The sequence below is a fragment of the Stegodyphus dumicola genome, chromosome 9 (assembly GCF_044657685.1).
Source record: "Stegodyphus dumicola isolate Sdum_Otavi_A_Nest chromosome 9, ASM4465768v1".
In the NCBI taxonomy this organism is placed as follows: domain Eukaryota; kingdom Metazoa; phylum Arthropoda; class Arachnida; order Araneae; family Eresidae; genus Stegodyphus; species Stegodyphus dumicola.
The window spans coordinates 122562266-122586620 of NC_140776.1; the positions used below are offsets into that span (position 1 = coordinate 122562266).

General features: G+C 32.9%; 1 protein-coding gene across 2 annotated transcripts in view; it reads right to left on the reverse strand.

The window, feature by feature from the left end:
• Positions 1–24355, reverse strand: part of LOC118201377 (neuromedin-U receptor 2-like) — a 382934-nt gene that overhangs the window by 14492 nt on the left and 344087 nt on the right. For both annotated transcript variants that reach the window (XM_085824037.1, XM_085824038.1), the window contains exon 2: positions 9717–10265. In XM_085824037.1, coding sequence (XP_085680163.1) covers positions 9717–10265 — 549 coding nt within the window. The remainder of the gene's footprint in view (positions 1–9716; positions 10266–24355) is intronic.

Consider the following 24355-nt stretch of genomic DNA (forward strand, 5'->3'; position numbering starts at 1 on the left):
TCAATATTATTGTTTCTTGTCTCATGTTAGCTCATTCAGTCAGCAAGTATAGCATTATCCGTATACTATGTTACTAAGTTCTATTGTACTATATGTTAGGTCAGCTCTTTAACATACCAGAAACTGTAAATGCTAGTTTGGCATCATGTTAGTTAATTGCATTGTACTATCTATTGCTGTAGGAATCTGTCAACTTTTTAATTAAAAAGTAAATATTATATATATATTATATAGCATATAGCATTTGTATATGTTCTTGTTTATCTATCGAATTTTGAGCCAGTACTGTATTTTCTATTGTTCTTACGCATTTTTCATTTATCTACTTGTTTATAAGAAAATAATTGTTGTATGCTTTTCTTTTTATATTATATTAGCATGCATTATCATCCAGTCAACAGATCTAGCATTATCAGTACACTATGTTACTATGTTCTATTGTATTATATGTTCAACTGTATTACTTCTGTCAGCTCTTTACCATACGAGTAATTGTAAATGTTAGTTTGATGGCATCATGTTAGTTATTTATTTTGAACTTATCTAATGTAGTAAGAATTGGTCACGTTAGCCTGCATCGGGTTCCCAACTATTTAGCCAGTTTGTATTGTACAATTTTTTACTGAATGTAAGAACCTTATCCTACTGAGCCGACTACATCCTACTGACTTGCAAAATCTGCAAATTTGAGCAATATACATGAATTACATAAACAAAATATTTAACTTGCAGACTTTGATCTATAGATTTTGTACTATACCTATAGAATATGGACTATAGACTTTGAACTGTGAATTCTGAATATAGACTTTGAACTATAGACTTTAGTTGGAACTCCAAATTACTCTTCATCACTACTATTTCTTTTTGTCGTATATTATGTTCAAAATTCCGCACATATTTTAAAGAGTTATGTCATATATTATGTTTAAAATTTTTGTATTACATTGAAAATTCTGTACTTTTATAATAATGCTATTTTATACATTATGCTTCAATTTTTTTTTCATTCCAAACCACGTATCATTCCAGTTTATGTATTCATTTCAAATTATGTATTTATTTCAATAATGTATCATTACAAATTTTGTATTCATTTCAAATTATGTATCTGTTTGCTAATATCAATAAACGGCTGGGATCACGTAGTGGGGAGACGGCGCTAAACCAATTAACCAAATGGTAAAAATGTGGTGCCCGTCTTCCCTGTTTCTAAATCCTATAGTTTTTATAATTTGCTTATTTTTTATTTAAATTAAAGTAAGTTATTTAGCGGTTTATTCAACTTACTAGAACTCTTTGAAATATATTTCTCTCACAAAATTTAACATTTAGCAATCAATATATTCTGAATTACAAAGTGTAACGAACAAAACTGTCTTGAAGATACCATTGTTTAGGTTTGAGATAGAAAAAAAAATAAATTTGAATTTTTTTGCGATATTATCATTATTATTTATGTGTGTTTTGATAAATATTTATTAAGCGAAATTAAAAATTTACTTAAAATATTTTGTAATTTTTTTTTTTTTTTTTTTTTTTTTTTGCTATAAAAATTTCCTAGCCTGTTAATTGTTTTTATATTGTGCATTTGGCACTCATACAATTCGAGTTTAAGACTGCTGGCCCAAAAGACGAGATTCTTCACTGTAACCATAAAGAGCTCGCCAAGGATGTTTTGCAAACCTTGTTGGAGTAAACTCCTACCGCAACAATTAAGAACTAGCAGGGGATTAAAGGAAGTATATATTTTAGGATAAAAATAAGAATAAAATTTTATCAGAATTTTGTAGAATTAAAAAGATAAAAAACTACGTTGTTGATGGAATGACGCAACAAAATAGTAATAAAAAATGGCGGCCATTTTTGTGGTTTATTGTGTGATCCATGGAAACAAAATCAACGTTTAAGAATAATTTTCCCAACGTTTAAGAATAATTCCATTATTTGGGATAATTTCTGTATGTTATGTATAAAATTGAATTAGATTTAACGATAATTTTCGATATTTTAATAATAATAGTTTATTCGTGGTATGAACTACATATTCATTTATGCATTCAGAACAATAATTAAAATGGAAGGTTAATGCTCACTGTAGTAGAGTTTAAATGGGAGCGCAAGCTGTACTATTTAGCTAATAATTCTTCCAAAAGATTTTAACATTACTTATCTTAATAAGTTGCGCTTTAAGACTCTTTATAACACGTCTTGTAGTATTTTGTGATTTGAATAAGAACATTCTGCGACAAACAAGTTTCATTAATCATACATCAAGTGTTCTTAAATTTGACATCTTAGTCTTCAAGAACTTTGAAATGAGCTTCTTTGAGTGAAAGGGAGTAATTAAGCATTAAAGGGGAACTTTGTATTCATCTCCTAGTTGATGATTACAATTCTTTGTTTTCTGAATGTTTTAAAACAGAATTTGGAAAATAGATGCAGTGAATGTTCTTGTAGAATGTATATTACTTGGGTTTTTTTTCTAATGAAAAATATATTATATCCTCAACTAGGTACTTGTTTGTTTGTTAGACTTACTTTGCATAAAATTCGATAAGCCCTCAAAAATTTAAATGAAGTAGTCGTGTGAAAATCGGTTTTCAACACTCGTCATTTTCTAATGATTAATAATTGTCGGACTAATAATTTGTGATACTTCCTTTTAAAATATGGTATTAAAATTCCTTCATTGCAGTATTGTAATCACGAAAAATTTCGGGTTTCATATTTAAACGATAAACATTCATATGTAAACATTTTGACCGTTATCGAATGCAATTTAACGATGTTTTTGCGTGACATCTGTACGCAAGAACAGAATAAGACTCTTTTTTCCAAACCGGGTTGCAAAAAGGATTTAACATGGATTCAGAAGAGATATTTTTCGTGATGTCTGTACGTATGTATGTCACATAACTCAAAAACGAATAGCCTCAGAACGTTGCAATTTTGTATATAAGACTGCTATAACATGTAGTTGTGCACATTCCTTTTTAGTTGCAATCCGGCGCACCAAAAGTATATATATATATATATATATATATATGCACACTAACTCTGTTACTCGGCTCCGTGAGCTTCGTATTTTTATTCTTATATGTTGGTAAATTGGGCATTTTTTGCTTTAAAAATGATTGAATTATATTGCTCTTATCTTCCGGTTAAAGCTTTTTATGCCTTTAGTTAATCAGCATGCAATAGTTGTAGAATTATCAACAATTTAAGAGTTGCTTAACTGCGGCTGAGCCTATTTGTTTACATTTGAAACTCAACAGAATAGTAAGTTAAGTCTTTATGCACCTTCAATGTCTTTTTGCCGAGTTGGACCAAAAACGAAGCTTTTATTTTTGTGCACAAAATCTGCCTTCTTGTATGCTGGCTGAATTGTTTGGTTTTGCTTAGAAACTGTAATTTTAATTGTAAAACCTGTTTTAATTGTATTTGGTGTTTTATGTTTTTCTATATCGTTAAACTTTTAATGAAGATATTTTCAGTTTTTATGAATTTTTTCCTTGCCGCGAAGGGAGAACTGAAGTAATTGAATCTGAAATATATTTCTAATGAAATTAGAGGAAATAAGTTTAAATGAAATGCAGGAAATAATGCCTATAATTTAATATTCCGTACAAGGAAGTCATGGGTGTACACATCAGATTTTTAAGAGTACATTTCCATACAATTTCATCGTTTGTAAAATAAAACTTCATGGGATCGCATAGTAGGTTGGCAGATGATATATAGTTTCGTTAAATTTCTGTGTTGACTACATCAGCGACATAGCGTACTGTTCGGTGATGCTTGTCACGGTTAGGCGGATACTGCGATAGTATCCGCCTGCGTTATTTAGAAAACTCTCATCAAGAAAAACAAAATTATTTATGAAAATTTAAGCCAGCAATTTGACTCGAAATGTTATAGCTTTATGCGCATTAAATTGCTATATTTTCTCGGAATGTTGTGAAACTTCAATTTCCCTTATTTTATTTCCTTTACTGATGCAGTAGATAAAAGCAGTTTTTTAGATTGCTGCTGTTATGGAGAGGGCTTAGACGGAAATCTCTTCTGCGCATTGTATCGGCATAAAAGACCATTCCAGCCGTTTGAATGGATGCAGATGAGTTTGACCCAAATCCGGCTAAACATTAATCAAGCCTTTTCAAGGAAGAATATTCGTTTTTTTTATTAAAATCTTCCTAGTGAATGCAGCTCCAGAAACTATTTAGGAATTTAAATAAAAATAGCCTACAGAATAATTCCTGGGTCGCTTCGTTGATTTCTTTGATCAGATCTGACGTTTCTGCAAAAAGAAATTTAAAAGTTGTGCTTTTAATAATGTAATCAATATTAGTTTTAAATGCTTTTAAAAATGAAGCGAACATATTGCCTTCAGATTAGAAAAAAAAATAATAATAATACTTTTTTTTCTGTAATTTCTATTGTCAGTATGACTCAATTTGTCACATACTCAATTGTTGTATGACTCAATTGTCAATTTGTCAATATGAACTCAAAACCTGCATCTTACGTTTGGATACAAATTTTATCATTCTCAAAGTAAAAAATTGCTGGAAATGGAAATATTTCAACTGAATTGAAGTGAATTAAGTGGAATGGTCCCATTTTAGAGAACGTTCCTTTAGGAACACAGCGTATTCCTGTAATCAAAAAACAGTGTATCCTGTAATACATAAAGCAAAAATGCAATGCATCCCTGTAGTGTATAAGGTATTTTTTCCTCCTTGTCTTCGTGGTGTAACTGGAAACAAGTTCAACTAGCAGTCAAAGGTCGGGAATGCGAAGGGTATTGCACATTTTTCGCTTCTTCTGCAACGAAATAAAATAATTTGAGTCTTTACAAGTATATCCTAATATGTTAATCCTATCACAAAAATAGGAAGAGTACCGCTTGCATGAATTAGGTTTATTAATATTATAATTACGTTTTACGGTGCTGTTCATTTTCTGTGATTAAATGTACAATTGCACCTGTTACCAATACTTTTTTATCACTTTCCAAACCAGATGCTGCAAATATATGAACGCTTAACAGACTTGCTGAACATTGCCGCGTTTTCAATGGATATAAACATGCCACAATGTGGAAGGCTTTATATACATTAAAATACATCGCGATTCCGTTATCACACGTAGCATGTTCACACGTGATGTTGCAACCATTTCTCTTTTAAGTTTGACTAATAATCAAAATTTATGTTGATACTTTATACCTGATTTTGTCACGTACTCGCTCAATGCAATGGTTTATGCAAGCGTCATAATCGTAAGTGGTATGATTTGCAATAGAAACCTGGCTATTGCTGCCAATGTCTGCTTGCTGATACTGATCATCAATTAAACATGAGCGACTGACACTCAGCATGCGTTTATAAGTATTTAGTTGTCCGACTCATTTGGCATTGCAGCTTCAAGTAGAATCACTGGCGTGAGAGCCAGTTAATATATTGTAACCTGCCACGCCAGCCAATATCTGCAGTCAAGGAGACTCAAATTTTGTGTTGTGTTGTAATTTTTTGTGTTGTAAATTTTGTGTAAGATTCCTAAGTGTTTTAATCTATAGCTAAAGCTGAGGAACCTTAAGAACTGATAAGCGAATAATCGCTTGAGTTCGTGAGACAGAGAACAAACGTGAGAAGGGTTGAATTAGCCTTTATCATTCCAAATAAAGTTTAACAGATGACTCCTTTCTTGGAGTTACAATAAAGCCTCCACTCGGGCTTGAACTTAGGAAACTAAGAACTAAAACTTGACTAATCTTAACTAAAAAGATATAGCCGAAGATATCAAGATTTTAACAGAGTTGGCCCCTTAATACTAAATAATGCCGAAGCTATCAAGGGCTTAAAGTACGGTCGAGCGTAATAATAGCTTAGAAGAGAGAGTCGCCTAAAAAGGCGAACGCGGGCTAGTCAGAATCTAGGGCTCTCTAAGGAAGTCAGTAGAACTTCACAGTTAAATACTTCTCCTCATTTGCATTCAAACTCGATTCTGAAACTACGTTCTGGCCGGAAGCTGTAAGTTGAAATTCAGGAATAATCAACTAGCAGTCAAATAATATAATGATTTTTTTCTAATCTGAAGGCAATATGTTCGCTTCATTTTTAAAAGCATTTAAAACTAATATTGATTACATTATTAAAAAGTTTTAACTAAAGATTAACTGTTAGAAAAATTAACACAAACCTTACAATATTATTCAAGTTAACTAATAATGTTTCTATAGGTTAAGAAAATAGCGATAACACGTCATCACAAAAAAATGCAATGTTTGAGAGCGAGAATGGTTGATATAAGTAGTTAATGAGGTAGTAAGCGACTCCGTAACAGTTATAGTGTGTAGGCATGATATGTTCATGTGCGTGTGTGTAACATGCTTGGACATTTTATGTTACTAGCTGCTTAAAATAGTTATTATCAAAAGGAAAATATATATATATAAGGGTTTTAATAAATCCAGCTAATGTAATGTTACATATCCTGCAAGTAAATAATCATAATTTAATTGAATCTGCGTTTATATTTTTTACATCGCTTTATGTGTTAGTTAATAATAGACAAAATTTGGAAGAAAAATTAGATAGCTTACACGTTCCTAAACGATAAAACACTGCCAGATGAGAGATAAAAATATTTTGATTCGGGAAGTGGCAACACTTTTTTTTTTTAAATCGTTTAATTTATTGATTAAATTCGGGACACAAGAATATTGAGAGTGGCAATATGTTTTCTTTTTATCGCCTAGTTTTCTGATTAAATTTGAAGCATAAATTTCTTACGCTTTGCCGAGTAGCAACAAAAAGCAGCTATACCACTGAGTTTTAAATTTAATTCTCACAAAATATGAAATAAATGAGAAATAAATTCAGGCTTCGACGTACACAGGTTCGGGAGGACGATTAGGTGCATTCAAAATTTGGTGGCTGTAAATGCCATTGGAGCATCACAATATGATTAAAGGTTAGGTTAATTGATTAACACAAAGCAACTCGAGGGCTACGGGGAGGGACGCCTTTGTGGAGGCCGTTTTTGAGAAAACTGGCTCGTGTCTATATTACACTTGGAGAAAATCATGAAAAACAACCACGGAGCCATTCCGTTCGCCGGGATTCGATCCCAGGTCGAACTCTGTGTGTGCAAGATGTATGTATCATGTATGTTTAACATTGATGTTCTCTGTTAGACCGAAACAATATGTGTATACTACGTGTTCATCATGTGCCTTGCGTCTGCTTTCTTATCACAGTTTTTTATGCCCATCAAAGTATTCAAGGTTGTAAAAGTGGTTTTGTTGGCAATTATTTTACAGAAACTTCGAGAAACACTAGCTTTCCGCTTTCGAAACATGTAAAAACTCGAAAATTTATTATATTATCTACTTTTAAATAAGGGAGTGTATATGTTCATACGGAAATTTTTCAGTAATTATTGTGTTTATATTCTTCAGTTTATTGTGTATCTTGTGATAATATCGCTTTAAGCTATTTCTTTTATTTTCGTTTTTTTTTTCGCGCTTCTTTCAGAAGTTTTCCGAGATTTTGTGTAATGTAGGTGAAAAGAAAAAGTAATTTAACTAGAGAAGTAATACATACGATGAATTTTATCGAACGATCAGTATATCTCCTATCATCAAATGTATAAAGAATAGAGTCTGTTTGTTTTGTGTAATTCATATGAATCTACAGTGTTATTCCGAACCTGATGAAATTTTACCCGCTTGAACTTCAGAACAAGAAGAGGATCACAGTTTACATAAGATTTCGAAAAACACTCCATAACGTCAACACTTTTTATATGTATAGATTTGTACGTAATGAACTTTTGAATGAAATCTCAGTGATTTAAAACCTTTGTTGTCACTCTGCAAAATGCGAAAAATTTAGATTTCAAATTTAATCAGAAAACTCACAAGAAGAAGAAGTACGTTGTCACTCGGTGAAACGCAATATATTTGCCTTTCTTGAATATGTTTTTCTAAAAACGCAATATATACATTTTTTTTTTGTGTGTATGTAGTTCATACAAATCAACAGTTTTATCCTGATATTGATGAAATTTTGCGGACTTTCAAAACAAGAGGAAAGTCACTGTCTGCACAAGATTTCGAAAACACCTTTCTATGGTGTCCGCACTCACGGCATTTCTATTAGTACGGTGAGTTCACGACATCCATATGAGGTTCACGTCTTTGTTTGCGTTCCCGCTAAGAGTTCTTCAGATAGCGCCCCATTAGTTTACACTTTAGAACAATCTAGAACCTTTAAAAATCGAATTAACCCACTCTCTATCAGGGTTTCGCGAATATTTCGAAAACGATGAAGGAATTGGCCAAAGTGGATGTTGATTTCCCCCAAAAATACATAACCAATAACAAAGCAACTACTTGATATTTCGAAAAAACTACCTCCATTATCTTAAATGAAGATTCTTCATTCCTCGTAAAATCTGAGCAACGCTGGGTACTTCAGCCAGTTCTTTAATAAAAACAGAAGCAAATTAAAATGAAACAACTCAGATTTTAGCTAATATCAGTACTGCCAGTATATACTGAAAAATAGAATAACATACCATAAACTATAAATACAGCTGAGAAGGTCTCAAGGAAAATTAAACAGATTTCATATTCCATATTTCATTGTTAAATAATAAGATGCTTTGAATATTTTATCTTCATTTCAGATCTTTTCGGAGTATAATTAAAAGTAATTTTAATGTTAAAGAAATTGTACAGTGAGCTGCAGTACGGGGTACGGCTCATTGTAGATTTCCTGTTGCATCTAAAATCTACAAGTGGTGGACTGGAACGATTCATTAAATTAGCGTCATCAAAAGAGGATTGTTAACAGTTTATGAAAGCTATTAAATATTTTTATGAAATTGCACTAACAGGACTCATTAAAATTATCGTACTTTACCATAATAACTATTTTAGGAAGCTAGTTTATAAAATACAAAGAATAAGAAAAAAAGTGAACTGCAATAATTCGAAATCATTTAAAATTTTAATTTTTTCAGCAGGCAAAATTTACAAAACTTAGCCTAACGAAATTATACAATAATTTTCTGTAGTGCATTTCTGTACATCTGGAATGATCGATTCATGTTGGAATTTGCATTGTTAATGAAATGAATTATTGCGTATTTGAAGTAGTTTTTAAGATCTAATAATTTTTAAAGGTATGTAACCTTAAACAGCATTGCAATGACTTCGGTATTTTTGATAAAAAAGATATATGTGGCGAACCCCGGCTTTGGCCCGCGTGTTCCTGGGTGTTTTTATCATGTTATCTATGAGCAGAGATGGGAAGTGCGACGCTGCGAGGTCCGAGTGTCCTTGAAGGTGGCAAATGACCTTGGAAATCAAACATCAGTCTACTTTGTAGCAGTCAAGTATTATACCAGATCTGCAAAAGTGCGCCTATTGCGATTGCCTCGAAATTGCGATTGTGGAAGCGATCGCATAGAATGAACTTTGCAACGGTGGTGGGGCACTTAACTGCTACGTAATAGACCTACCTTCAGTTATCAAAGTCATTTACTACCTTCAAAGACACGGAATCCTCGTAGTGCCACACTCCCCGTCTGTGCTAAGAGATTACGAACTGCCAAAACAAGCAGCAAGCGAACTAACACCCGAGACCTACACACATATATATTTTCAACTACGTAAAATTATGAAAATAGAATAACATTCTTACCTAACATCCTAACAACCATTCTTCTGGATCGGGCCTTGGAGCGTTCCCTTTCAGCCCGGCACTGAGCGCTCTCCGATGTGGAACGGTGAAGATTCCGTGATTGGTGGAGTGCCAGAGCGATCCTCACATAGAGTGCAGTGATCAGCGAGATTGGAGCCACGAAGAAGAGGAAAGTGGAACACAACATTAATGTTTCCCAACTGCGATCAGGATCATTGAAAGGAAATCCACACCAGGCGGATTCCTCAATGATGACTCCTCCTTTCGTTTTAACGTAGTTTACACGAGTGAACACAGCGTAAGGAAGGGCGCTTGCTCCCGAGAACACCCAAATGATGCCAATATTGCGGATAGCACGTGATAGTTTTGATTTGGTTTGCTGGCGAATCGGGTGGCATATTGCTATGTATCGTTCCGTACTGAATGTCACGATGGTGAGGATCGATGCGTAGGCTGTTGCTTCAGGTACCACACCACGCAACCAACACATGAAGGTGCCAAGCTTCCAAGGATACTGCTGCCAGAGGGTAAACAACTCCAGAGGCATAGCTGGAAATGAAAAAAATTAAACATCAATACTGGATATAAAAATGCAACGTATAGTTGTTCCATGCACAAATTTCTACAGCTTGAAAACATCAATACTGGATATAAAAATGCAACGTATAGTTGTTCCATGCACAAATTTCTACAGCTTGAGCAACTTCAAATTGCAATAAACACGCGATATAACTGAAGTAAAATTTGCATGCCAATAGAAAAATATTAAACATAAATTATTGCCTTTGTTCAACGTTAATATCGTTGATTATATACCTGATTTTAGTCATTGCACTCCAACGGTAACGACGGTAGAGTACTTGTTGGAAGTGTGTCAAGGAAGTTCAGTTCCTATTTTAGAAAGAAAGGTTTCTAAAATTTCCATTTCTTGTGCGTTTTAGTTGTCTATATCCTATGCAGTATTTAAAAAACGAGAGACTGAAGCAAGATTTTAACAAAACAATAAGTAAATAAATAAACCGATGCGTCTTTGTCAAAACAGACTACTTTTATCTGCAAATGATATTTTTTTACCATGCGCAGAAGCATCGCGGAGTTCAGCTTAACGTGGATAGACAGTATAAATAATTTGCATATATCACCTTCTCTTTTATTTAAAGTAATTGTTTCGAATGTTTTGAGCTATTTCAGTGGTCACAGAAGTAAAGTGAGCTGACAACTCGTAGCTCACTGGTAATTTTTCTGATATTAATTCTATTTTACTTTAAAGTGAATTGATAAAAATGTAAAACAAAAAAAAATTCTTTACCAAAATTTTAATATGTATAGTTAATTTATATAAAGTGCTCCGGTAATTATGAATCGTCTTCGAACGAAAAAACTATTCAAATAAGCAGAATGATATTACAAAAATACTGAAAGAAGAACACACTAAGTTATTATTTTTCATTCTGAATATTAACTGACATTTAAAATTCACTTTCATGCCTTTCTTTAGAACTATAAATTTTCATGACATTTTTTAGAGCTTTGACTTCCGATAAAACGGTGCGTTCACATTAGTTGAACATATATCTCGGTTAGCTGAATCTCTAAGTATCCACCCACATTTCAAAATTAATTAAAAGTGTTCTTTTAGCTGGCTTACGCTAAGAGTATTCTTTCTCACGAACTGTGTGAAACTGTTTAGAACATGATACATCTCGCTTTAATGGGTTCACTGAATTCTCTACTAAAAAGACAAAAACGAAAATGATGTTTATACGACAATCAGTTTGAAGGTTTGAGATACTGTTCAATAGTAGAATCTAAATTTAATTAACTTGTTAACAGCTACTTCTTGTAAAATTGCATTAAAAATAAGATTTCGTTATTTGTCCCAAGTAAATTGTTTGTTTCTTAATTTGACATTACCATAACATGAATATCTTCGCCATTTAAAACACTTCTGTTGTTGGAAATATATGACTACTATCAATGATTGAGTAAAGCCGGATAAGGAGGTGAGTGTATATATATTTCCATTTCAACCTTTTTCATTTTCAATTTTTTCATGATTTAAATTGAAGTTTCTTAATTTTTTTTTTCAAAATTCAATTTTCAGTGCTTCAAGTTACGTCATTCTACTAGACACTTCTATTAACCTTATCTAGGGAAAATAATATAATCAATAATCCATTGGTAAATAAATTATTATTCTATTACTTCGGAGCTTTTGTGCTAGTATTAGGAAATTTATTTCGATTTATTAATGTATTTAATTTAATTCAATCTTATATATAGTGCGTGTGTTTTATTGTGCGTGTGGTGAATTATTTTGTTGTAGATTAACTTGATATTAGACGACAGCTTGACTAGGAAATGGACCAATTCACTTTTTTATTCATGACTGAAAAACTGCTACGTAGGTGATTGGGAACAGCTGTCTAGTGGATGATCGAACGATATTTTGGAAGAAGCATGACCAGCTTGGTAGTTAAACAAAATTTATTTCTGTATGACGAATTTCTTAGCACATATCTTCCTAAATGATAGAAGAGGGGGGCTAAATGTGCCTCTTAATTTTAGATACTCAATTACATCTTATATAATGGAGAAGAGCTAGCAGAGGCTAAGTGATACGTTGTCAGAAGGAAAGCGAAGTGGCGAAAGAGGATGCGTAGTTAGTTGAGGTACTATTTATATGCTTAAAGTCTTTGTTTCAATCCTGAGCGGCGGCTGTGCAAAAGATTTCGTATTGCAGTTACTGCAGGTAATGCGTGATGTAATACGGTGGAATATGAAGCCTTGAAGAGGGGATGTATGCAATTAAATTTAAGAATTTATAGCAGCGTTCCAATTCAGTTTAATCTGGTAATAAATTTTTCTTCATATTTTTATATCTTACATATCCCCTCCCCTTCAAGGTCAAAAAGCCTTTTGAGAAGAAAGCGTTAGTGTGTTAGCAAAGGAAAAGAAATTTTGCAGAATATTTTAAAATTCAATGAGAAAACAAATGAATGCCTTCAAGAAGTAATTTAGGAATATTAGAGCAAAATAACATTCTGTAAATTAAATTTAGGATCCAAATTTGAAAGTGTTTGAGGAAATGTAGCTTGAAGGTAGATAGCATAATAAATTTTATAATTTTTCGAAAGTTATTCCCCAAAACTAAGTATTATAATTAATATAAAATCAAAATATTTCAATTATATATCCATGAAATTCTAGTAAAATTAGTATTTATTTACACATTCTAAAACAAAATCACATGCTTTTATTGTAGAGCAATGTAATAATTAATATACAGACACTAAGAAAACACAATAATTAAATAAAATTTGATGAAAAAAATGGCACGTCCTCTACAAGCGAATCAGTGTTAACTACTTTCTGATGGTTGTGGGATGCTTAAATATAACTGATATAAAAGCTCCGTTCTTTATACAAGAAACTAGTTTTTAACACAGTATTAAAAATACGTTAAAATTTTAGAATAGCAATTAGAAATAAACAAATTTGTAAGGTGTATTTTCATTTTATAACAGTTCTTTTTATTTCTGAATCCCTTTTCCAAGTACAGTTCCCTACCAGAATGAGTTTCTAGAATCGCGTTGAATGTAAATGAGTTAGAAGTATTTAAGGGAAGTTCAACTTACTTCGAGAGAGAGAGTGCTTAGGAGTCTTAGTGGCACGTGTTTACATTCTGGCTACTTCCTTCTTGAAATTATTACCCTCGGCCGTATTGTACGTGCCTAATGAGAATCGCCGGCTAGGTTAATTTAAGTGCCAACTACGTTAGGTATTTGTGTCTAGTTTTGGTAAAGGCTACTTTAGTTTAGTATTAGATTAGTTTCTTACTTGCTTATCCTGATTTAAAAGCTCGAGTGGAGGCTTTCCTGTAAGCCCGAGAAGGGGCCATCTTTTATTATATCTCTGAGTGAATAAAAGGCTATTTTAACCGTTCTCAAGTCTCTGCGGTAACTATTTGAACTCAATGATAATTTCCTACTTAGTTCACAAGGATCCTCGACATTAACCCTAGACAAAGTATTGAGAAACATTATAAATTATTTGAAACATAATTGAGATTGGGGAAAGTAGAAGGAAAAATATTTATCTAGAAAATACTTCAAGTATAATTTTAAATCCTATACCAGTGAAAATCAACATTATTAATTTATTCGCATAAGAGCTGAAGGAAGCAAATATGCAGTTCGATTACTTTCCAAGCACTTTTGAACTTACTTAAATTACTTTAATTTTTAAATATTACGCGTGATTACTTTTGTAAGCACCGATGAAACAGCAGAGAAGAACGACGAAAGGTACTTTTTTCCCCTTTTCACTTCTAAATATTGAAGAAGTAGCCAAATTAAATTCCAAATCGATCCAGCAATGAACCATCGTAGCAATTTTACATTGCATTTCACTAGACGCTAGAACTTGCGGACTTGCAGATTTTTTTACCCCATTGGCCACTTTACTTTGGAAACATCGAAGAGATGAGCCACCGTTACCTCCTATGAAGGACTACAGCGATGCCTTCTCCGGGATTCGAACCCGGGCCCTTCGGTATCGCAGTAGGCTTCCCTGTCCACTATACCGCCGGACAGGCACATTTATTTGAATTTTGTAGGTACTTTATCGCAATCCAGTTGAGGTTAAGGATAGTATCCAACTCTCTATGATGATGCAGTTTTGCAGGGAAGATGAAACGAATTCACTTATAGTCACAACTATAAGTGATACTTATAGTCACAACTATAAGAGATAACTTTCTAGTTGCAGTTGTAATGGGCTGGCAATGGTAGCGTAACTGTTAACTCGGATATGTTGACTGGGAAGATGGAATGATGGACTTCCAGAACGTAGCCGAATTCAACATGATTTTACTGTTGGATAAAGCAATTCTGGAGACACAATACCCTTTTCACGCATGATTACGGGTACAATAGGCAAGCCACTATTTTGTACACGCAGTTACTCTTTAGAACAATAGACACTAATACGCGCAGAGACAGGCGTTATTCAAGAGAGACCAAACAGCAAAAGATTGATACTTAATAACTGCAATAGCATTAATAAGCTCGAAAAATCTTTGTTTTAATCCCGTGCAGCGACAGGACAAAGTTTTTCAGAGTGCTGAGAAATTGCAGTAAAGGCTGATGTAACATGCTGCAGAGTGACGCAAAACGTTATCCTTAAAGAAGGCGATGTGTTTAATTAAAAATTATTAATTGTAAAGTCTATTGAAATTAATCCAAAGTAATTTTGTTTCATATTTTATATTTTAAATACACACACGCACACACACACACACACACACATATATATGTATACTTTTGATACTGCGGATTGCAAAATAAAAGGGAGGTACACAACTACATGTTATAGTAGTCCCATATACAAAAAATCAACGTTCTACAGTTATTGCGTTTTAATTACCCGAGATACATACATACGTTCTTACGTAGAGGTGTCACGAAAATCTATTTTGAATTAATTTTAAATTTATTTTACAGTGCGTCCTGGGAAAAAGAGTCAACGCAAAACAAAACCAAAAAATACAGTCAAAATGAATTCGGATACAGTTCAAATGGATATATTTTCCTTGAAATATGATACCCAATATTTTTCGGATTACACTACTTCCTTTACTTCGCGCAAGGAATTTACCAATGCCGATAACTGTGTTGGTGGAGATATTGAATTATCATTACATAACGGAATTACCATTATATAACGGAATCATATCATTATATAATGGAATCATATCATTATATAATGGAATCATATCATTATATAACGGAATGTACTCTAATGAAATTTATATTAAATTTTCTGCAGCTAATGTTATTTCTTAGGCCTACCAGCGTCGTAGCAGTAAAAGCTACTGAATACTGGTAGTTCGGTCCGGGTTTCCAGTCCCGGTTAACCGGCTAATGGGTTGGCTGCATGGGCACTTTCGGAGGTTTCCCATTTGTAAGGTGGATATGAGCCAATTCCCTTATAAATTCCTCCATGAGGCATCGCTTCCTTTCCATGTAGTGCCAAATGCAGAGCACGTAATAAATAAATAACGTGATTTCTTTCAGATGATTTCTTAGCAAGCAAAAACACCTTGTTCTTAAAATTTGCAAAATTATGAATCTACTTTGTACATTAGGAAAAGGTATTTGCCATCCCGCTATATGTATGAATATAATAATAGCTTATTTACTTCTTTAAAAAGTTCACAATTTTATTTATAAAACTTACCCACAGTAAGTTTGTTTTAGGAGCATAAGTTGTAAATGCTTAATGAAGCCAATAGGATTTTTTATAAAATTGATTTTATGAATGTCTAATCGAACTTTTTGAGCTCCATGAACCGTGGGCTCTATAAACTTTATTTTTAATGCAATTGCATTTTAAGTTTTTTTATTCCTCTTTCATGCAAATATTGCTGCTTGCATACGGGTTCTCAATAGACTGAATGCACACAGATCCGATGATAGGTTGATAAAATTTTTATCAAAGGAATCATTTCCGAGTTCTGGAATGTTCCACAGAAATACTCAAACAGGTTTTCACAGTATCAAAGAGTACAATCAGTAGTTACACTTCAAACTACCACGAAAATTAAACACAATGCAATGCAAAGCATCTAAAGTGAAAGCTAACGCTGAGATATCTCAGCACTCCGAAGTAGGACTTGAACTAACAACTCTTCACAACAGCAACTGAGAGCAGATGCTCTTTCCGGCCTTATATAGTTTTCGCCTGGCTACCGAGATATTTTTTATACTTTCTGCTTCTCGAAGCAATATGGGGGTCGAATTAAGGTTACAGCTAATATAGTGATCAATTACATTTATTCAATTACAATACCAATTACTAAGGAACTATAGTACAATTGACTTTGACAGTCGGGTAATGAGGTAACAAGAAAGTTTAAGCAATTGGAATATTTTGGAACTTTACAAAATCTTTTTCCCCCCGAAAAATCACGCAAATGGCAGACTTGTTATTGTTGTAATTAATTTCACTTGTTTGACTTAAGAGAAAACTGACGAATTTTATCAAGGAGAGAAAGACTGCGTCTGTTTGTTGGCATGAGTATAAGCTCCATATAAGTACGACTTGTCAGGTTAAGGCCCATCGGTGCAGCAGTCAGCGTCCGAATTATATGATTTGGGCGACGACAGACTTGTAAAATAAACTTCAGGGACCGGACCCAAATGTGTCCAAATGGTCGCCAAGTGGGCTAACTTTGGAGATTTCTCACAAAATTTGACGACAAAAATTAGTCGGCACAACCGTTTCCAATTTTGTGATATCTCGCCAAATTACCGAGACATTTACTCAATGTTAATTGGACTTGCGCCTCGTATTCTATTCGCCTCGTATTCTATTGTGTATACTTTTCTGGCACAGTTTGTCTCTCTAGATTTTTTTTTGTTACGTTATACAGAGAAGTACAACAATTTCTTATATAACTGCACTCAAATCATTTATCTATGTACAATATTCGTAACGATACGCTCCAAAATTTACACTTTTAGATTACGTGTTATAACATGAAAAATTAAACATTAATTTTAAGCCAGTTTTGAAATTAACAACCTCCAAATTCTACATTAATTTTGCAAGAACAATTATTTTGCAGAATGACATAATCGTCAGTAACATAGCAAAACTAAAAATTAGCAGTTTTTGCTGTTTTCTTTTACATGTATATATAGGTTTGTGAATTTTAAATGTAAATGACTTGCAGACGGAAGGTAAATAAATAAAGATGAGTCAGAAATAAAAGTAACAAAATTAGCTTTTGCTGAAATGGCAACAAAAAATGATATAGTTCAACTGTTCCGGCTGCGACCATGAACACAAACGCTCATGTGCCATTCGGACCGATTTATTGACGAAATGAGGTGGATAAAATACGAATCATATTAATAAGATTTTTTTCCATTATTACGTTTTTCCTGTTGATTTTCACTGCTTTAAAAAGAACATAAGGTGACAAAAGTTTTTTTTAAGTAATCTAAAATAATATGTTGATCATCATTTGTAATTCACTGTTATGAATTGATTTTAATTTTGTGCAATTACATATTTATTTATATAATGTTTCAAACATAAAACCTATTTTATATCAAATTTTGAAACATGTGTGTTCGAAAATTTGACATTAAACATGTTTATGTTGTTTGAAACAGCATATATTGAAAATTTGACATAAATATGAAACAATTATTTTGCAGTCCTACAAAAATAATTGTTTCGTATTTATGTCACTATTATTCGTATTTATTTCACCAAGAAAAATCACTTGGTAATTTTTCTTGATGACATTGTTATCCCACAAAACTGCTGCTATCAAAGACTAGATAACGGTATATACCGTCTCATTACAAACAAAATATATTTTTTGCTTTTCGCTGCGAATTTTCTTAGATCAACTATGATATCGACTTTTGCTTCGATTAATTAATTATCGATAGACGTAGACATTTTTTTCTAAAGAGAAACAACAATAATAAATAAGAATTATTTTATCTTTCCTTTCCGCTTTCTATATTTCCTAATAAGAAATCGGGGCCCGGAAGTTAATTCAGCTATTGGAAACAGCGCACACGGAGCCTGAGGGAAACTTGAGAATAAATTTTCTGATGGCTGACGCATCACGAAATGAGAAAATCGAAATCTCCAGAGCGCCAGGAGTCAAGTCACGTCGGACTTTTCTGCAATCGAATAAATGGTTTCGGGATAAATCTTCGCCTACGAAATCGGACTTCTGGATTTAATAATTCAATATACAATAAAAGCATAAATTTTCTGCCATTAGTTGCATCTTTGTTTAACACAATCTAAAAACTGTATGAAAAAGAAAAAATGTCATAGGTTATACTGGTAAACTTTAAGGAACTATAGTACAATTGACTTTGACAATCAGGTAATGAGGTAACAAGAAAGTTTAAGCAATTGGAATATTTTGGAACTTTACAAAATCTTCCCCCCCCCGAAAAATCACGCAAATGGCAGACTTGTTATTGTTGTAATTAATTTCACTTGTTTGACTTAAGAGAAAACTGACGAATTTTACCAAGGAGAGCAAGACTGCGTCTGTTTGTTGGAATGAGTATAAGCTCCATATAAATACGACTTTGTCAGGTCAAGGCCCATCGGTGCAGCAGTCAGCGTCCAAATTATATGATTTGGGCGACGACAGACTTGTAAAATCAATCTCATTAAATATGATTTGAAACTTATAAGTAAGAGAGTCATAACAGCGTGATAATAAGACTTTCCTCTTGATTTTTCCCTAAGCCCAGTAAGTCATCGGTAAGCCAGATTAGACTTTTATAGAAAAGGATATACACTTTGCCCTAAAAGTTTAGAAACTTAAGTAAATTACATGTTTAAGAAGAATAGGAACGTATAAAATTATCCAATTAAAATAAGTTTATTTAAAACACATGTGCCTTGCGTCTGAGTAAATATCTAACAAAACATCGCTTTGTCTTTTCGAAAAAATAAAAATAGAAAAAAAAAATGTGTTTACCAAAAGTTTGTAGACTAATGTAATTTTATGCAGATTGGTTAGTAACAATCATGATAAGGAACTTAAGCCTTTTCTATGATAATGACCTCATTCAAATCTCCAATTTTAAAAGAAAAAGATCATTCGAAATGCGTTTAAGTAAGTCTAAAGCTACGGAAATTTCTGATGCTGAAGTTCATAGGAATTCTGAACTTTAAACTACACGATAAGTCTATTAAAGAAATCTTAAACATTCTGAATCCATCTGTAAGCATGATTTAGCGTGTAATGTTTTGTAAGACGTATAATGTCTTGTCAGCTAAAATAACGTTCAGGAGGATTCCCAAAAAATGGAGAGTCGCAGCGATAGACGATCGCAAAGGATGGTTTCGACATAGAAAAAGTCAGTTTGCCAAATAAGGGCTTGGTGGATTGCAAATATCCAAAAAGGACTGTTCATAGTTGAATTACGAATTTGGTTATACGATCCGCTTAAAAATGGCTCTATCATTACCGCTCCCAATGCTTGATAAATGAATAAGATTGCAATGGGCCTGCAATCACATGGCGTATGGTGACAAATGGATCTCTGTAATTTTCAGTAATAAAAAATGGAATCCAGATGGTCCTAGCGAGTATTCATATCACTGGCATGTCTTACGAAAAGAGCTTCGGAGATATTACAGTAGGAATTATGGAAGTGGATCTGTTATAGTGTGGGCAATTTTCGATTTCAACGGACGAGTGGGTTTCCCCTTTTTAGATGGTCAGCAAGATTTGTCTAAATACACAGAAACCATAAAAGATCATCTTAACCATTTGCAGAAAACAGTGGAGGGCAGATTTGGATGTCCAGTATGACAATACTCCCATTTATACCTCTAATGCCAGTAATATGGACAATTAAGTTACAAATTACTTAGACATGGAATCACTTACACTTGTATTGAGAGTACAAGTCACTGTTCGTATTGAGAGTGCATGGTACAATGTGAAACCAGAGTTACTACAAAACATAGTTCGCTCGATGGAGAAATGTGTATTCGATATCATACGGAATAATGGGGCGATGTTGAAATAATAAGTAATTTGAAACTGATCACAAGTTGTTAATATTCTATAAACGTTTGGGACACATATTCTTCTGTTTTTTTTTTCTGAAATACAAACTGCTATTTTAGTTGAATATTTATTGGATTGCAAGTCACATATGATGCAAATAAATATATTTTTAATTGGTGTTTGTGTTTCTTTCCGTTTTCCTACAACATTTAATATACTTAAGTTTATAAACTTGTGGGTCAGAGTGAAGTTTATAGGATGCTATTGTATCTAGAAGCTTGCGTCCTTCAGACCATAAAAGATTGATAGATAATTATGGATTAGTCTGAAACAAATCACAGAATGTGAAAAAGGTTAAAATAACTTTTTTTTTTTAAATTTAAGTCTAAAATTAACAGAAAGGCTCAGCTTGTGAGACGGACCTCCACAGCTTGCCAGTATCAAAATGAACATAACAGAAAATTAAGTTTCAACGTAGACGGAACCTATTATAGTATGTGTACATAAAATATATTACTCAAACTGGCTCATACATTTAACGCCGCATATTTTAAATGTCGTGTAGCGCGATGCTAAAGCCACAGTTTTTGGCTGAACTAGCGGGAATATCTAACAGCAAAATGCAGCTACCAGAAGCTCTAAACTAATGATTGAAACCTTCCCCTTAAACACGCAAACAAAAAATTTGCATTCAGATCAGGAGTACAGAAAGAAGAAGTTGTACTAAAACACTGATCATAATAACTGGTCGATTAACATAAAAATACAAGTTAAATAATACTTACTTTTTCCTCTTTACCGCTCTTTTTGACTTTACCGCTCTTTTTGAATATATATTTATTAGATTAGATTATCTCCTAGGAAATGTGAAAGAAAATCTAGAGAGCAAAGGTGTACTATTCTGAAAATCAAAAACTGGAATTTGTAATTAATCAAATTAGAAATTTTAATTTATAATTGCTAAATTAATAAAAGAGAGAGAACTGGAATCGTTCTAAACAGTCGCCAACAATTCAAAAGGATCGCGTCTTGTCATTTTGGCATTTCTGAACAAAATATCTATTCCAGTTTAAAATTTGCAAATTAGTTTTATAAAATATCTGAATTTAAATCTTAAATTATTTTTAAAATGGGGAAAAAATTCCTCGACACGATGACAGGCAATTAATTTCAAAAATAAAAAAAGTAGTATGCATTCAGTATTGTATTTGAAAATAGGAATAAATTAGAAAAATAATAAGAACGAATGAAACAAAAATTAGGAGGCAAATGAAATAAAAGTAACTAAAGAAATATAAAAATTCTGTCTTAATAACAGTGGGGATTTTACATATTAATGGCAAAATTAATCCTAAATTTCATTTACTCAAATTTTACATTCTTTTCGCCAATTTTTATACTTACCATTACATCTAGGAGAGTATCTCTAAATTTTTTATGTAGGAGAGTACTGGAAAACACAATTCTCAATCAAATTAGCAGACTTAAAAGATACGTATAGAAGTTGAAGACTTAAAAAGATGAGATTATTTTACGTACCCAAGTCTTAGAGAATATAACATATCAACACAATTTACTAATTATGTTTATTAACGATGTTTTTGCGTGACACCTGTAGGTAAGGACAGAAGAAAGGACATACAAATACAAAGTTGCTGCTCATAAAGACATACTATACTCCAAAGTTGCTGCTGATAAAGGCAAAACCTACAGACACAAGAACATTAAACAAATTACGAGGCTTATGAAGACTCAAACCTACAAAATGCTTTATCCAGTTTCAAGGATTTTCAATAGCTTTTAAAAAAAGTTAAAATTCACTGCCAGTTAAAATATGCATGGTTTTAAAAGCCATGATCAACAGCTAATTAGGGTAAATTACTTTCGCTTATGTCGAAAAGACACGTAGATGTGGCCTGCACATTTGGTGCTTCATTTCAGTAATGAAGTGTCTAGATAAAGTCCTTGATGGAAAGCCACTCAAGAGTGAGTACGATGTTCGCTCCAGTCTTGTAGGAATTTTGATAATCTAAAAGCTAATATGAGAGGCGATTCCTAAAAATTGAGTTTTTAAATCAATACGTATGTATTCAAGCTTAAGCTGTCCACGTCGGCTTTCGCATCTCAATGTTTGGCGTCTCAATGAAACATCTCAATGATCGGCGAAGGCCAAGTTTTACAATTAAGATTACATTCAAGCTCAATTCTCAATTTCATAGAAATTCACACGTATTAATCTGCATTAACCATCTTTTTCAAAATAGGCAATACTTTGCGGGATTAAACCAATATAAGGGAACTTTAAAACATCAAGAATGTGGCAAGGTGCTTTAAGTTTGGAGCGAATGGCAGTACTGATAACTTTACAATAACGTTACAAGGAAGGTAGATATAACTCATCCACTTGTTCATATTACATATAGTTAAAAGTCCATTTTTTTCTTATTGGCTAATTTTAGATTTCGGCTACAAATTTTATAATTACGATTAACTGAAGCGTTGTGTAAGCGCCTGCATCATTACAATTTTGTATTAAAACGACGCAGTTTAGAATGTTTTACTATAAGCAGTGATTATTTTTAGCATGAGAAGTCGAAATAAAAAAAAAACAAGGAGAGTTAAGCCCTTATCACAAACTAGTAAGCCTCCGGTTCTCTAACGAATCGAATAATACAACTTTAATTTAAAATGACCAACCAACGAACCTATGTTACATCCAACGTTCAACCCTTGTTTTCACTGTCAATGAACTCCCCCGAATAATACGCTTGATGTGTTAATACTGATATTAACTCCTCAATAGCCCGAGAGAATTAAATGCTTTTTTTGGCTGCTCAAATACCTCTCTCAGATTGTTTTTGATTACTCTCATTTTCGAAAATATTACTTGCAAAGGTAAACACTGATTAGTTGAGTCTGTCTACGTCACGCACACTTTTTTCTCTTCGCTCTTGTTTTTAATTTGCCATTTTTACTTCCTTGTACGAAGTAAATGTTGTAATCGCGAAACATTTCGGATATCATATTTCAACGAAAACATCAATTTTGATCGTTATCGAATGCAATTTAACGATGGTTTTGCATGACACCTGTACGCAAGGACAGAACAAAGGACACTGTTTTCCCAAAAAAATTATAAAACTGATTGAAAATGGATTCTGAATAGATTTTTTCGTGGCGTCTGTACATACGTACGTATGTATCTCGCATAACTCAAAAAAGATTAGTCTTAGAACGTTGAAATTTTGTATATAGGACTGTTATAACACGTAGATGTGCATCTCCCATTTTGGTTGCAATCGGCCGCACCAAAAGCATATTAATATATGTATATGTATGTCCACTCTGTTGCTCGGCTCAGTAAGCTCAGTTTCTTTATTTTTATATGTTTGTAAATTGTACTTTTTTTGCTTTAAAAGTGATTGAATTATGTTGTTCTTATCTTCCGATTAAGGTTTTTATGCCTTTAGTTAACCTGCGTGTTATAGTTGTAAAATTATCAACAATTTGAAAGTTGTTTAAGTGCGGCTAAGCCTAATTTGTTTACCATAGCAGCCATGTTTGTTTACATTTGAAAGTTAGCGGAATAGCGGATTTATTGTCAGTCTAGAGAAACTAAGCTTCGCAGCAACAAAGTAACGTCTTTTATGATTGCGAATTAAATTATGCTTAATATATTCTGGAATTATCATATAAGTTATTAAATCATCCCATATATTGACTCAGTATAGCGTCCACAACAAATTAAGGCATTTTCTACGTCTTCAGTGTCTTTTTGCCGAGTGAGACCAAAAATAAACTTTCAGTTTTGTGCACCGAAAAATCTGCCTTCTTTCCCGGTGGCGGAATTGCTTGCTTTTGCGTAGAAACTGTAATTTTCATTGTGAAAATTGTTTTTTAACAACTTGATGTTTTACGTTTTTCTGTATCTTTCAGTTTTTAATGAAAATATTTTGAATTTTTATGTATTTTTGCCTTGCCGCTAAGTGAGAACTGACTTAATTAGCAGCACATGCGAATTAGGTAAGCAGCGCTGAACCGTCCTTGAAAAACTGTTCCTTTTGTGTTT